Raw genomic sequence first — 17,466 nt, 5'->3', positions numbered from 1 at the left:
GGGGATAAGGCCGGCAGGGGGGAGCAGTTAGGGCGATCAGGCCGGCGGGGGGGCAGTTAGGGCGATCAGGCCGGCAGGCCCTAACCCAGCAGTCGGACATTCCGAGGGGTCCTGTATTGGAGAGGGTGCAGGCCAGACTGAGGAAGAACTCCCCAACCCTCAGTGCACAAATTTCGTGCACCGGGCTTCTAGTACATAAATGTAATTATAAGAATTGCAGTAAAATTAAATAATATATTTTTAAATGGCAACTTCATAGTACACAAATGAAAAAAGAAAAAAAGATTACCCATGGAAGGACTGCCAAGAATTGTTATTTTGGACTGGCCCACCTGTAGTCCTTTTTCACATATGCTTTGAACCTAAATAAACAAAACACTTCATCTTGCAATCATTAATATATTAAAAGTGTGAAAAGATATTTTGTAAACTTGTTTTAAATAAAATCTAAGCTTCTAAACTATGTATTTTTAACATTATAGAAATTTTATATGTAAGACAGTTTATGACAGAATATTAATGTGAAACTGGCTTACACTTCTAATGTAACCATAACTGGAATCCAGTTTTGTTTACGCTAGATACTCACTATTCATACTGCTCATATATAAGCAACCATTTTAGAGTGAATTAAAACTATTTAAAGAGAAAGTAACTCTGCCTAAAAATCTTCAACTAAAGCCTGGCCGGCATGGTTCAGTGTTTGAGCGTAGACCTATGAACCAGGAGGTCACGTTTTGATTCCCTGCCAGGGCACATGCCCCGCTTACAGGCTCAGTCCTCAGTAGGGGTGTGCAAGAGGCAGCCAATCAATGATTCTCTCTCATCATTGATGTTTCTACCTCTCTCTCCCTCACCCTTCCTCTCTGAAATCAATAAAAATATTTTTAAAAGAATCTTCAATTGAAGATGAAAAACTGGTTCCAAGCACATATAACCAACAATAAAGGAGATAATATATTTTAATAAAGGGAAAATTATACATTATCAAGCACATTCTAAAGTAAAAAAAAAATAGGTTTCATCAGAAAAAAATGAGCACATTTGAAAAACAAATTACAAAACAATGAAATAGCTTTGCCTCACTAAATTATTTCTTCTACTTGTACATCAAGAAAATGTTACTTATAATTATCAAGTGTACTGCTGAATAAATAAAAAATTAGTAAAAATGAGAACATTCTCAAATTGCTTTTTTTAAATGAATCACTTACCTGATAGCGATCAACCATCAAAAATGCATAGGATTCTGAAAGTTCTTTATCTGAACGGCCATCAGACTTCAGTTCTCTTCGCTTTTCTGTAAACTAAGTGAAATTAAACCTATAAACAGCTCTGTAGCATGTAATTATATTTTTTAAGCTAAGAGTTTCAGTAATTTTATTTCTAAAAAAACCCAAACCTACTAAAGTACAAATTATCTTTTCTCTCCTTATAATTTCTGTGCTCCCATTTTTTTACTGTTTTAATTGGTTTTTTACCTTCACAAAATAGTCAAATGAGCATCTAGTATTTATCAATTTTAACTTAATTTCTATTAAAATTTTACAACTCCAACTCTCTAATATATTTTTAAGTTCATGTTTTAGTTATCTTTGGATCACTCATTTTAACATGGTGCACTGCAAAGAGTGCCTTAATAAATCTGTTGAATGACCCACTTCTAAATTATAAACTCAATTAGACAAGAAAAAATGTTTCATTTCTTTATAAGTGTATTCTCAATGCTATGTACATAAAACATGCTCCAAACATATTTCCAGGATAAAAAGCGACTTGGTGTAAGTACATCTGAACTCTAAGTCACCCGAAACTGCTGGCTTTTGCTTGTATCTAAAGGTAAAAGATAGATAGATACATTCAAAATATGGAGCCCATATCTAATAGATTCATATGTAGTATGCAGGCCATTACTGATCTTTAATAATATAATCAGAGAATCTATAGACTCAATTTTCATATAAAATTAACAAATAATCTATCATAAAATGAAACCACATCAAACTACCAAGGTTTTCATTTTCTCTGGGAGTCAGTAACATTAAAGGTCCTTTCAAAGTTAAATTTTGATAGCACTGAGTTAACCAACTTAAAAGAGTACAAAATTAATAGTATTGCATGTACATTAGAAAGCAATAAATACATCAAATATTTCTACACACCTCATTTGCATTACTTCAGAATTACATGTTGGCTTTTCCTAAATCAAAATTCAAAGAATATTCTAATACATACATGAAATGTAAATTCACTATCTAACATGCTTAACTGTTTCCCCCGTTCACACTTTTTTCACTAAGAATTTCAACTAATAAGATAATCCAAACATCAATCAACAGTTGGGGGGAAAATTAAGCATAGCCTAAAAAAAAAAAAAATACACACTTGATTTCATTACGCTCCAATTTAGGCATAATATATAGTTAAAAAGATGTCATTTAAAACTAAGTGTTTTCGCTTCCATAATTTGGCTTTCCTAAAAACTTTAGCTTTCTTTTTTTAATCCTCACTCAAGGTCATGCTTAGAAAGAGGAAGGTAAAGAGAGAGAGAAAAAACATTGATGTGAGAGAGAAAAACACTGATGTGAGAGAAACATCGATGGGCCACCTTCTGTACATGCCCCAACTGGAGATTGAACCTAGAACCCAGGCATGTGCCCTGACTGGTAATGGGACCTTTTCAGTGCACAGGACAACACTAAACCAGTAGTCATTCTGGCTGGGCAAAAACTTTAGCATTTCTAAAGAAAAGAAAACTAAAACCAATTCCAGGCTACTAATTGATGCTGCAGAATCTGACAATCACAATTTAAAACATACCTCCTTTTCCAAAAGCTCATTATGTACCAAGCAAGCACATTTGTAGTTAAAATTTGTTACTGAGGTTGGTTCAAGGTAAGATGAATGGAGAATATTTAAAACATCTTCAAATTCACGAGATCCTGGAGTTAATGGCTGAAAAAGTGCTAAAATAAAAAATATTAATTTTAAGATGGAATCTTAAATGTAGTTTCTTATATTTTTGTGGGCTTTTACATAAAATTTTCAAAGGCTTCAAGATTATCTTACTTTGGGATATGCAGAAGAGATACTTATTGATTCACTAAAGAAAAATTAAAACCAGTTGCCCAAATCCTTTAGCAATAAGCACCTCACATTAAACATGCAAACAATGTTATAATTTTGCAAATCTTAGGGATGCTACATTAGGCAACCTAAATTGCTTAGACTCTCATATGAACTTGCCTATATACTTAACTCCTACTTTATGTTACACTGAAATCGTGGACCATTTATTTCACCAAACTGTTTACACCCTAACTGAGAAAGCATAAAAACAGTGAATAAAACATTTAGGTGTCTATAAAAGAAAATGATTCCATTTGGTGTTTAGTACTACAATTAGATATGTTGCATCCACTGGGACCTTGTATTATCAACAAGTGGTAGGACATTTATTACAAAAACTTAGTGAAAAGATGTGAAATTTTAGAGTCAAACCTGAATGCAAATATCTTATCTAGCATTTTCTGGCTTTATGGAGACCCTGGTTAAATCAATTACTTAACCAAACATAAGCTCAGTTCTCTCATTTGTAGAAGAAATTTAGCTATCCTAAGTAACCACTATATGCCACATGCCACACAGACAACACATGGAAAAGGTTCTAAGCACAGCATCTGGCACAAAGATAATAAAGGTTTTTATTCTCCACTCCTCCAACTAGTCCACACCCCATTGAATTTCTAAAATACTTAAGTCAAATATTCTTAGACTGTGGATTGCTGGTTTAATAACCTCAAATTTCTACTTTATGCATGAAACAGTTTAACTTACTCATAAATTTCAAATATCAAGTATATATACACATAAATTTTCCCCAAACATAAAAGGAACCACTTATTTTTCACTGTAAATAACTTATTACCATTCTTTCAAAACACTTATAATCAATAAATGTCACAAAATACTTATGAAAACAGTGTTCTCTTGTACATACTCCTTTTTTATAGGAATTTTTAAAAATTGATTTCAGAGAGGAAGGGAGAGGGAGGGACAGAAACATCAATGATGAGAATCATTGATCAGCTGCCTCCTGCACCCCCTCTACTGGGAATCAAGTCCACAACCCAGGCATGTGCCCTGACCAGGAATCAAACCTTGACCTCCTAATTCATAGGTCAACACTCAACCCTGAGCCACACCGACCAGGCTCTTACACAATACTCTTAAAGATACTATACAGCAACAGCGAATCAGTTGTTTTTACTGTGTTTTCTCTACATAGTTTTAAGGTCATGATGTCAAATGATATATCCATCCATCCATCCATTCACCAGTCCATATGTATTTTTACAAAAGTGTCTGTATGATACAGAATGAGTATCAAATGGTCACTACTGTGGGATCACACACTAAAAAAAAAATTTTAAAGGAAGAACATTAACATAGTTATAATGCAATAAAGACACTGACTGGGATGAGTAGGGAAAAAAATAAAGCACTCACAAAAACCCCACCCTAATTAGCACTATATGAATATACTCAATAATCTATAATAATAAAAGCATAATATGCTAATTAGATAGGACAACCTTCCGGACTAAGCTGGGGCCACGAGGGAAGCTGGTGCCGGCAGCTGGGGGAAGGAAGGCCTATTCTTGCATGAATTTTGTGCATCGGGCCTCTAGTCTATTATAAGCTCCATGAGAGCAGTAACTATATCTACCTTGCTCATTACTCTAACTGTACCATGCCAGTAATCAGAATTGTAAGCACTGATATAAGTAAAGGAAAATAAAAGAAAACTTGACAAAGTTTATTCTCAATAAAAAATGATTGTCATCATTTTTTGAATGACAAATTCAATAATTCAGTAATATATAAAACAAAATGAAAGCTCAAAAAAGGAGAAATACATTGTCTAAATTCAAATCTGTTCTATAGAATGTGGTAGGAAAAACCAGTTTTTCTTTGTGACAGTCCCCAACTAAGTAGAGAAAAACTTGGCAAGGAAAACAGCATGTGGACTGGTCTTACAGGCTTTCATATCCCAAATGGACCAAGCATGATTTAAAATTACCATATCATTTCACTTATATGTAGAACCTAATGAACAAAATAAGAAAATAAGTAAACTAACAAACAAAATAGAAACAGATTACAGATACAGAGAATAAACTGACAGCTGTCAGACAGGAAGGGATTTGGGGGACTGGGTGAAAAGGTGAAGGAATTAAGCAAAAAACAAAACTCATAGACACAGACAATATAAACAGTATGATGACTATCAGAGGAAAAGGGGGATAAGTGGTGATTGAAGGAGCCTTGACTTAGGTAGTAAACACAATATACAGATGATATATTATAGAATTGTATACCTAAAATCTATATAATTTTATTAACCAATGTCACCCCAATGAATTCAATTAAAAAATACTTGGATAATTTATGCATGATTGATTTGTATGTTTATTTCCCCCCATTGATTTTCAGAGAGGGGGGGGAAGACAGAGAGAGAGAAACATTGATGTGACAGACACGTCAATTGGTTGCCTCCCACATGTGCCCCTACGAGGGTCAGGGATCAAGCCTGCAACAGAGGTACATGTCCTTGACCAGAATCCAACCCAGAACCCTTCAATCCGAGAGCTGATGCTCTATCCACTGAGCCAAACTGTCTAGGGCAATTTGTATGTTTCTAAACTAACAAAGTGACTTCAGATATCTAAAATATGCCAAAAAGTATCATATGGCTTCAAATTTCTAGGAAATTTTACAAGTCTTCATAAAAGAAATTACTTTCTTAGTTGAGCTGCTCCAACACTATTTCCACTATCAATCTAATCATGAGTAAAATTAAGTTAAATCATATAAATTTATATAGCAATTAACATTTAAGTTATTTTCAAAAAAGTACTTAACATTTCTGTTTCATCCCAAAGTACTGTCCTAAAGAGTACCTACTTTTAAGAATTCAGGTCAATATGCCCTTAAATGTAGTTTAGAAATTTAACTATTCTGTTGTGAATGTGCATTCCCTGGTGGTCTATATTGTCCTTAATAATACTCTAAACACTAGATATACCCTGGTCAACATATCCTCACTTCCTTTACAGATACGACATATACATCATAATCTTAATTTTTTGAGGTAAGAATAATAAACAACCCTGTGACTATCCAAATGGGGAATAGAACATTTTATGTATTAATCATCCATTTCACTTAAAGGAAGTCAGCATCCAGCATTTTGTTCTCTGGATTCTGACAATTATTAAGTCTAATAATTAGTGGGTCATTACTACTTTTCAGATATTATACTAAGAGCTTTACATGCACTACCTCACCTAATCATCAAAATCACCCTATTTAGTTCATTGTGCCCATTTCACAAATGAAACTGAGACAGCTGAAGTAAACTTGCCCAAGGTAACACAATTAATGAATAGGGAAGCTGGGATTCAAACTCAGGCTGCCCAGAGCTCCAAATCTTATATCCTAAACCAGGGGTCCTCAAACTTTTTAAACAGGGGGCCAGTTCACTGTCCCTCAGACCGTTGGAGGGCCGGACTATAGTTTAAAAGAAAACTATGAGCAAATTCCTATGCACACTGCACATATCTTATTTTGAAGTAAAAAAACCAAAATGGGAACAAATACAATATTTGTATTTGCATGTGGCTTGCGGGCCGTAGTTTGAGTACCCCTGTCCTAAACTATAAGTTAAAAAAAAAAGTGTGTGTATAAGTGCTCAAGCTATATTTCCAAGATCTAGAATATATATATATTCTTTTTCCTCACTTTAGAAAAGTCATATAGAACACTTAAGACACAGGAAATTAGCTATAAAACAAAAAGAATTTGATGCCTAGGATTATGCTATTTCTATCCTCTTATGTGTCTTCTCTGAAATCTTTCTCATTGTAATGCATTTAATAGGGCCAAAAGCCATGGAACCCTCTTTTTTTTTTTTGGTTTATAAAGGTTAGCAACAAGAACAACAGTTCTTTCACACATTAAGAAACATATAATTTTACTTATTTACATGACTCCCTTCAAATGCATGCCAGAATGATGACTTGAGTTGATTTCTGATCACAATTCACAAGATTTCCCTCTCACAACAAAACTGATTATAAATTAAATTTTATAGGATTAAAGAAGAGACTTACAAAGGCACTTGGAGATTTATAAGTCAGATAAGAAACACTGTATCACAGAATCAGAGCTAGAATCCAAATCTCCTGACTCCCAGTCCATATTACCACTAAATATTTTCATTACTGGTAGCATACAAAACAAACTCAAGAATTTAATGTTAGCCCTAACCGGTTTGGCTCAGCGGATAGAGCGTTGGCCTGTGGACTAAAGGGTCCCGGGTTCGATTCTGATCAAGGGCCTGTACCTTGGTTGCGGACACATCCCCAGTAGGGGGTGTGCAGGAGTCAGCTGATCGATGTTTCTCTCTCATCGATGTTTCTAACTCTCCATCTCTCTCCCTCTTCCTTCCTCTCTGTAAAAATTCAATAAAATATATATTTTTTTAAAAAAAGAACTTAATGTTATATTTACGAAGTTGGAAGAAAAATAAAATTTAAGACATCAAATAATTCCTTAGTCAAAGGAACATTTTTCTGCCCTAGCCGGTTTGACTCACTGGATAGAGCGTCGGCCTGGGGACTGAAGGGTCCCAGGTTCGATTCCGGTCAAGGGCATGTACCTTGGTTGCAGGCACATCCCCAGTAGGGGGTGTGCAGGAGGCAGCTGATCGATGCTTCTCTCTCATTGATGTTTCTCTCTATCCCCCTCCCTTCCTCGCTGTAAAAAATCATTAAAATATATATAAAAAAGGAACATTTTTCCACAATTACCTTTACCAATTTATTTAGTGTCAATGCTGATCTTTGTGTTTCTATTAAGATTGTGTATATGTAAAAAAAAAAAAATACTATGTACATATATACACAAAAACAAGCTAAACTTTTAAAAGGTGGACCACTTTTCAAAACACACAAGTGGATAATATGAAATATACATTCCAATTTAAAGTGACTAATTCATGGAAGAAAAGGAAATAACAAAAAGTCTGGGGATCACATGTGGTCTGTAATTCTCTCTGTATACAACCTCTCTGAAGTCTACTAGTATTAATGATTAAAACTCAATAAATATCCATTTGTTCCTTGCAATAATTAAGTTACTTTAAAAATCACTTTTCTTCAGTCTAATAAAACTGCTATGGACTTTAGGAATGGTGTTTCATCTCTAATTCTAGGTTGAACATACTGCAGAATTAGCAATGAATACGCTGGCAGAGATCTACAGAGACAAGTACAAATATGACACTATTGACTTTTTCTTTGGACTAGGGACAAGGTCAAAAAAATTTTACTTCCATTATCTAGTATTTACATGCACCTATCAAACATTTTATGTGAATAACCAGATTCTGTCTACACTTTCATTCTCAGGTTTACTTCTTTTTTTAAAATATATTTTTATTGATTTCAGAGAAGAAGGAAGAGGGAGAGAGAGATAGAAACATCCATGATGATAGAGAATCATAGATTGGCTGCCTCCTGCACATCCCCCACTGGGGATCGAGTCCACAACCTGGGCATGTGCCCTTGACCGGATTCGAACCTGGGACCTTTCAGTTCGCAAGCTGACGCTCCATCCACTGAGCCAAACCGGCTAGGGCCTCAGGTTTACTTCTATGTAGAGAAATCAATGGTACTTAGAACCTAGTCATCCATACAGAACTACTGAAACACCATGCACATTTCCTTAAGAAGGAGACAGCTCCAAAAACAATTACAAATTTTGTGGGAAAAGATGGGAAGTGAGGAGAATTAGCCCAAGACTAGACCAGTATGGATGCAGGTGCATGATGATACACATGCACAAGACACCCGTACATGAGCAGTTAATCTTGTGTCCTACAGATACCATTAACCAAAACACGTTTTACAGAAAGTGATTTCCCAAAAACTTTGGAGGGAAAAACCCTATCAAATACAATTACCATTTTAACTTACTTCTGATGACCTACACTATTAGATTTTAGAAAGAAGGCAATAGTGAAATGTCTACTGAAAAAATGCAATTCTACAATTTGTTTAAATGTAGAACAGTGCTTTACACTATTATAGAAACCAGCCCAGCCAATAAAGAACACAACATATATTAGAGTAAAATTTTACTCTTCCAGTCAATAGGTCATTCAATCGGTCAGTACTGACTAAATGTATTAATTTTATAATGAACATAATCTCAATTCCCCACGGATGAAGACATGCTAAACATTTCTAAATTTAGGTTAAAAAGGAACACTGTTGCCCTAGCTGGTTTCGCTCAGTGGATAGAGCATTGGCCTGTGGAAATAAGGTTCCCAGGTTTAATTCCTGTCTAGGGCACATGCCCAGGCTGTGGGCTCAATCCCCAGTAGGGGGCATGGAGGAGGCAGTCGATCAGTGATTCTCTCTCATAACTGATGTTTCTTTCTCTTTCTTTCTTTCTCTCTCTCTCTCTCTCTCTCTCTCTCTCTCTCTCTCTCTCTCTTCTTCTCTGAAATAAGTAAAAACACATTAAAAAAACAAAACTTTTAAAAATAGATCAGATCAAAAACTAAATAAAACTCATATATTAAAAACAAAAAGCCTTGCTACAGTTTGAGTAGTGACAAGTACTCTACACCTAGGTTCAAATTCCAACTCCACCATTTACTAGCTGTGTGACTTGGGCAAGTTATTTAATCTCTCAGTACTTCACTTTCCTCATCTATAAAATGGGAATAGTACCTACCACATAGTATTGTTGAGATTTAACACATATAAATAAATTGCTTAGAGTAATGCCTACAACTTATTAAACACTATAAAGTATTTGACAACATTACTTAATTGGAATGGCAGTATTTTGGATGTTACCCTATGGTCAAGATAAAGAAAACTGAGTCAACACGTTACTATACTCACATAGTATTTACCTTTAAGGTACCAAAAATATTCAAGTTCTAATCTTTAATTTCACTGGAAAACATAGCCACAAGAAAAGGTTTTCCATATTAAAATATGAATGCAACAGAACTATTGATACTTGAAAAGTTCAAGCAGAGGTATCTACTAAAAATGATCTACTACTCATGATTAGTAGACTTATACCTAGCCAAATCTTCTACCTTTCAAGAGATGATTTTGAAATTACCTGCTGCACTGCTTCTGATAAAGCATTTTGTTTTAAATAATGAAGTCCCGGCTGGTTTGCTCAGTGGGCAGAGTGTCGGGCCCCAAAAGGGTCCTGGGTTCGATTCTGGTCAAGGGCACATACCAGTTGTGGGCTTGATCCCTGGCCCTGGTTGGGGTGCATGCGGGAAGCAACTAATCAATGTGCCTCTCTCACATCAATGTTTCTGTCTCTCCTCCTCCTTTCGACTCTCTAAAAAATCAATGGAAAAATATCCTCTGGTGAGGCTTAGTAAAAAAAAAAAATTAAAAATTAGAAAAAATAAAAAATGAAAAGTTGAATTTTTCTACTAAATTCTATCACCAAGCACCAACTGCTCTCAGCTTGGACAGAATAAAGTCCATGCTGGTAAAATAGCTGTTTATTTAATTTTAAAGGCTCCATTTAAATCATTTTAATGATTGCACTATTTGAATAGCTGCTGCTCAGCGTATAAATATTTAGACAACTTAAAAATTACTCATTTCCACTACACATGAAAAAGTCCATTGTGTTATATTTTCCTTATCCACAACCTCCCTGAGAAGAAAAAGGTAACAACCTTTTGCCTCTAAGTGAAAATGGTAAATATAAATTTTCTCCAGAGTATCAGACTCAGGAGAGAAAACAAGTTTCATATTTCCTAATTCCTGAATTATATCCACTTTTAGTGTGTTCAAATACAGCAGCTTCACAATTTATCTTACTTAAAGACACAAAACACAGTGCCTCTCAACACTTTCTAGTGCCTTCTCTCATTTCAAACCAAACTGTGAAAGTTTCTAGGCCAATTTTCTGATCCTATCAAAAGGTAAAAGGTGGTACATCATAAACCATGATATGCCAATAAGCCATATTAACGAGGGCCCATCTGAATTTACTTCCAACCTACTATCAATTGATAATTTAGGCTGGGCATCAACTTTCCTCATATAGTCTATACTCTATACTATACAACTCAACCAGAAGAACTGACAACCTTGACCTTTACAAACATCCTCTTGAACCCGGAAAATATTACATTAACTCATTTAAAAGGTACTTCTAGAAACATCCTCATGCTGGTGGACAAAAGGTAACTTCACCGTTGCCACCACTTTTTTCCCACAAGGATCTTCTTGGCTTTGTCATCCCAACAGAAATTAACAGTATGTGTACCTAACTGATAAATGGCTCTAACAATTTCAGTTGGGCAAATGGAGTTGGCTATGCACATGGAAAGAAGCACATGCTTCATTCCAGATCCTGTCTTTACTAAATTAGAAATGTTTTCTATAAATAAAGAATTTCCTCTATTTTCCTAAGTAAATCATGACAAACTGAACCACGCAGTAAATAAAAAAGAGGGTTTAAATCCAGAACATCCCAAATCACTGGCTAGTCAAAAATATAGTGCTATAATAGAAAACAGTAATTCTGATCTCCATTAAAACGTGTCACACATATGGCAGTAAGCTTTAAAAAAAAAAAAAAGGTAAACGTAGTTCATCTCACTGTTCCCATATTGGCTCCAAAAACTTGACTGGATTTTTTTTTTATCTGAAGTTCTCAGATGCAATATCAAATTGGTGACTCTTGGGCATAAGCTAACCTCTCCCTATTTTTTTCCCTAGGGAAGTTACTGCACCAAGAGCCTACCTTCCCAATCTTCTCAAATACAATATAAAAATGCACTGAAGTTTGGATTTAAAGGGAGAGAGAGTGAGAGAGAGAGGCCTATTTAACCAAACGCTTCAAAAAACAAGAAAAAAAAATCTACATGGAAATGAAGTGTGATGGAAAAGAGCAGTGTGCATGAATCACATCTAAGGGAAGACGCTGACATCCGGCCCATTTCAAGGAGACACATAAGAGCTGAAGAACTTCCACAGGGAGAAGCACTGGAGATCCTCTGAACAGCGCACGGCCTGGGAGAAAGCTCCAGAATCCAGGGCCACGGGCTACTTCCACAGTGAGACTTCTCAGAAGCATCCTGAGGAGGCACACCGGCTTCTCTGCCTTCAGGGGCTGGTGTGGAGGGAGGGGCCCCGAGCACCATCTTTTCTTTACAGAAACGCTTCAAACCTGAGCTGCTTCCAGCTTCCACGGGGAGAGGGGGAGAGGGGGAGCGGAGGAGCGTGGCGCCCCCGCTTGCCTCTCGCCCCGAAGCGCAGCGGCTGGGCGGCCGGCGCTGCCTGCGTGTTTACGTCTCGAATGGGTGTGGGAAGAGGAGACGCGAGATTCTAATGGAAAGATGGAGGGGAGAGAGGAAGAGGGGTTGGGGGAGAGGGAAGCACCACCTTTCTTTTCTCTGCTCTTCCTGGGGATCTGAAAAATCCTCCTAACGGGTCTTTCGGGCTCTTCGGGGCCTTTGGGGAGAGCGGCCGCGCCCGCCTCAGCCGAGTCCCGAGGCTGCTCTTGGCTGACGCTCGCGGTGGCCTCGGTCGCCGTCTCCTCGGGCGCGGCGCCGCCGCCGCTGGGCTCCCAGATGCTGGGGCCGCCGCCGCCGCCGCCATTTTGTGGGGAAGACTCGGGCTGCGGAAGGGCCCGCTTCATCTCCTCGTCGCCGCCGCCGCCACTTTCGCAGCTCGAGGTCGTCGGCGGAGTGGCTTCCGTCTCCGCAGCAGTCGCCATCGCGCCGGCCCAGGAAGCTTCTGCCAACAAGGTGAAGGGGGTGGGGGAAAAGGGGCGGCGGGCCGGCCTGGCCGCCTAGCTGCTCTCAGCCCACCCTCACCCTCCCCGCCCTGTGGCCTTGGGCCGCGTTCTTGACCCAGGAGCCTCTCGAGGGCCCCAACCGTGCCGCCCGGCCCCACGAGCCGCTCCTCGCGCGCGCAGTCCTTCGCCGGCCCCCGCCACTCAACGTGCTCGCGTCTGAGCTGGGAGGAGGCGGGGTCCTCGTGGGCCGCTCCGCCAATGGGGGCGCGGCGCCCACCTTCGCGGGCGCCGATACGACGGCGCCGGGGGGCGGGGCCTCGGGCGCTGGAGCCCGCCAAAAGGGGCGACCGCAACGCCCCGCGAGTACCTCGACGCCCGCCGGCCGCGGGTGGGAGTGGGGGTGGGGCCTCAGGGCGAACTGCCGGTGCTGAGGCCGCGCCGACCAGCGCTGCGGGTCATGGAGGCGCGTCCGGCCAGGTGTCTCCTATTTTGAAAGAAAACCACCTTCCTTGTCTGCGCAGGCGTCACACCAGCCAAAACGGGACTCAAGCAGCGGGTGGGGAACGACCCACCCTGTGGAACAGCTGCGATCGAGTAGAAAAGCCTGTAGAGGAGGTAAGAGGACGAGCTGCAGCCCCGGAGCCTGAACGCCTCCGGCAAAGCCTCACCCGACTTCAGCCCGGTGCCAGTCCCACTGGATCGTGCCTCTTTACAGTTGATTACTTCCACCAGCCCCCCACTCTTTTATCTTTTTAAAAAATATTATTTTTTTAAGAGCGAGAGGGAGAGAGAAACATCAATATAACAGAATTTTCCATCGGCTGTCTCCTGCATGCCCCTCACTGGGGATCGAGCCTGCAACCCGGGCATGTGCCCCACCCGGCAATGGAACCCTGACCTCCTGGTTCATGGGTCAGTTCTCAACGACTGGGCCCCACTCTTTTTTTTTTTTTTTTAATATATTTTATTGATTTTTTACAGAGAGGAAGGGAGAGAGACAGAGAGCCAGAAACATCGATGAGAGAGAAACATCGATCAGCTGCCTCCTGCACACTCCCCACTGGGGATGTGCCCGCAACCCAGGCACATGCCCCTGACCGGAATCGAACCCGGGACCCCTCAGTCCGCAGGCCGACGCTCCATCCACTGAGCCAAACCGGCTTCGGCGGGCCCCACTCTTTTATCTTAAGGAGTTAGAAGCGGCTGTACGCCTCCCGCAAGCAGCCAATACCTGGCATCCTTTGGTATGACGTCAGCCTAGTGTTTACAGGATTTTGTTCTGGTGAGCCCGAGGGCTGCTGACTTAAATGTTTTTCCTTTGGTGTCTTTGGTTTCCTAGGGTGAGTGTATACTGAAGAAAAATATATTCGATTGTAGCCACATTAAAAAATCTACAGCGCCCTAACCGGTTTGGCTCAGTGGATAGAGCGTCGGCCTGTGGACTCAAGGGTCCCAGGTTCAATTCCAGTTAAGGGCATGTACCTTGGTTGCAGGCTCATCCCCAGTAAGGGGTGTGCAGGAGGCAGCTGATCGATGTTTCTCTCATCGATGTTTCTAACTCTCTATCCCCCTCCCTTCCTCTCTGTAAAAAAAAAAAATAAAAAAATTCAATAAAATATATTACAATAAAAAAATATATAGCAAGTGGTACTTGAAAATAGTCAAGTGGAATGCCTTTTGAATAGTTTTTGCTGACTAGGTTGAAACCACTATCACTGAATACAGACAGTATTTTCTGGTTGCTTTCTATATGCTAGGCACTGGACAAGACGAGTTACATCATCTCCATTTAATCCTCACAATAACTACCAGGGAGATACCACAGGTATACCTTGTTTTATGTGCCTTGCTTGATTGAGCTTCACAGATGTTGCTTTTTTTTTTTTTTTTTTACAAACTGAAGACCAGTCTCTCCACCTGCAAAATGATTACAACTGACTTTATTAAGGTAATCTGGAACCGGTATATCTGTGCTATGCCGGTGTTATGCACAATTTAAAATACGGATTTTTAAAAGTATTTCAAGACCTTGAACGAAATGAAGTTATGAAAATCAGAACTTGAAGTCAGGTCTGTTTAACTCCATCACAAAGTCCTTACACTTGACTACTTCTCCAAGACCTGATCTTGACAGCAGCTGGGCACCTTTATGCATTATGGATGAAGACGTGAGGATTGACACCTAGTTCAGTCTCCTGGCAGCAAGATCAGGATTGGAACCCCAAGTCTCGATTCTCAAACTCCAGCGGTCTCCCAAGGAGATGACTGACAAAACCTATAATTATAACAAAATTCTAGGCCAGGGGTGGGGAATGTTCACCTCTCGGGCCATATAAGGTCCGGGAAACCATTTGGTCTGGCCCTGCCAAAGCATTAGGAGTTAATTAAATGTTTGACCAAATATAGCAGGCTAATTTTTAAGATGATAATTTTGTAGGGCCAGCAAATGATGTCAGAAATATCCAAATGGCCCTTGGCAGAAAAAAATGGTTCCCCACCTCTGCTCTAGGCCTTGCTACTTAAAGAACATCCTCAAGATCAACATGAAAGTTGAATTCCTGTGTCCTGTGATAAACATCCCTGTTTAACAGCCTATATGGAAAAGCTACTCATGGTTTGCCCCACCTATTTGAATCAGCTGAGTAAATGGAAGGACAATGAGTGTAATAAAACAATTATTCCTTTTAGTAAACAGTTCATGTAAAAACATGAAAAAATACTGATGAAAACATGAGCTATATTGAAACAAAATGTTCATTATTTTAAGATAAAAGTGACTTTTTAAATTTGGAGGAAGAGGCACTTTACTTGATATAAAAGAGGCTACAGAAGATCAGAAACAAATGTTGAGGTCGCTAAACATTTTTGTTGGTTTATTAAAAGTATCCCTAAAAGCTAATTTTATCAGATTAAAAGATAATAAATATGAACTAGTTGCATACTGGTGCCACTACTCAATCAAGGCAATCCTCATTTGTTTATCAACAAGCAGCCTGGAAGGTAGAAATCCTAGGCTATGCATAAAGCAAACACACCAGTTGGTGGTAAAGGGTACCTAAAACTAAGACTAGAGAACCAGTAGTCTTCCACAGAGACTGCATCTTAAATTTTGTGATGATAAAAATTTTATATTACAAATCATTTATTTAAAATTTTTTAATGAATCAGTATTATACATTATAAGGTATAAGAAAATTGGAAATCTCTAACATAATTTTGACTACATAGTCAATTATCATAGATAGCAAAAAAATTCAGGTTCTGCTGGATATTACTAATTACTAATATTCAATGTTGTAATATTTTTTAGTTGTTTAATGGGTGCTAACCATTGCTATGTGCTGAAGATGTAACCCTGAAGCAAGTGGACATGGTTACCTCCTTTGACTTTATGGTTCAGTGGGGAATATATCTAAAACTAGAGTCAATAGTGATGGCTAAATGGAGACCTACGGGTTAAGTGAAGAGTCAGCTCTAGGGAGGGATAGAGGGGCATACATTTGGTAAATCCTACCTATCTCAGGAAAATTAACACGGTGAGATAAAGAGGATATACATATGTGTGTGTATATATGTATGCATATAGATATCCAGTATGTATGGGGGGAGAGGAGGTGTGCAAGGGGAAGAGCTACCACAGATGTAGTACATGGATCTGGGGCACGGGCTACCAAAGGTTAGATATAAAACCTATGATGTCCCTTACCCTCAACAACAACACAAGGAACATTAGAGAATATGAGAGTATATCATTAAATACCCAGGGACCACAATTTCATTTTTAAAATTTTGAAACATGAAAATAATCCAATTCAACTCATTTTAAAAATAAAAAAGCATGGGGGGGGGTGTTGAGGGAAGTGAAGGGTTTGAACAAAAAAGAACTCATGGACATGGACAGCAGTGTGGTGATTGCGGGGGCAGGGGGAGGGGAAGAAGAGACAAATGGTGATGGAAAAAATTAAATAAATAAATAGGAAAGGGCAGTAGCCCAAGATCACACAGCAAACTAATAATTACAGTTAATATGCATACTTTCTATAAGTCAAGCACTGTTATAAGAGCATTAAATGTATTGTCTCATTAATCCCCACACAAAGCACTAATGTTATCTCTATTTTACAGATAAGGAAACTGAGACAGAGTATTTAACTTTCTTAAGGTCATTTAGATCATAAATGGCAGAACCAAGATTCTAACCCAGGCAGTCTGCCTCCAAAGCCCATGCTCTTAATAACTGCTGTATGCTAACCTCTCTTCTTGGTGGCAAAACAAAGTCCAGAACCCAGTGCATTTTCCACTTTGCCATTTCACATCACCTCCTCACACAGTACTTTAAAAGACAGGATATAAATGGTATAACTCAGCAATAATATCAGTATTACTGATGCATAAACCTTTGACTTCAGAATTTTACTTCTAGAAATTTATAATACAGATATACATATTCATTCACATTCTTAATGTTTATTTATTCTTAATGTTTATTCAAGGATATCCACTGTTGTTTGTAATGGGACAAGTGTTTGTAATAGCAAAGGACTGGAAACAACCTAAATATCTACCATAGGGTATATCCATACAATGGAATACAGCCATATAAAG

General features: G+C 38.7%; 1 protein-coding gene across 4 annotated transcripts in view; it reads right to left on the bottom strand.

Moving 5' to 3' along the window:
* The window catches only part of TASOR (transcription activation suppressor), a 62,777-nt gene extending 49,937 nt beyond the window's left edge, over positions 1–12,840 (bottom strand). For all 4 annotated transcript variants that reach the window (XM_059663227.1, XM_059663228.1, XM_059663229.1 and 1 more), the window contains exons 1-4: positions 12,507–12,840; positions 2,821–2,966; positions 1,215–1,307; positions 290–362 (exon numbers count right to left, since the gene is read on the bottom strand). In XM_059663227.1, coding sequence (XP_059519210.1) covers positions 290–362; positions 1,215–1,307; positions 2,821–2,966; positions 12,507–12,840 — 646 coding nt within the window. The remainder of the gene's footprint in view (positions 1–289; positions 363–1,214; positions 1,308–2,820; positions 2,967–12,506) is intronic.
* Positions 12,841–17,466: the final 4,626 nt, after the last annotated feature.

This window comes from Myotis daubentonii, chromosome 14 (genome assembly GCF_963259705.1).
Source record: "Myotis daubentonii chromosome 14, mMyoDau2.1, whole genome shotgun sequence".
NCBI classification, from domain to species: Eukaryota; Metazoa; Chordata; class Mammalia; order Chiroptera; family Vespertilionidae; genus Myotis; species Myotis daubentonii.
Note: the sequence above shows the minus strand (reverse complement) of the source record. Positions and strands in the feature narration are given on the sequence as shown.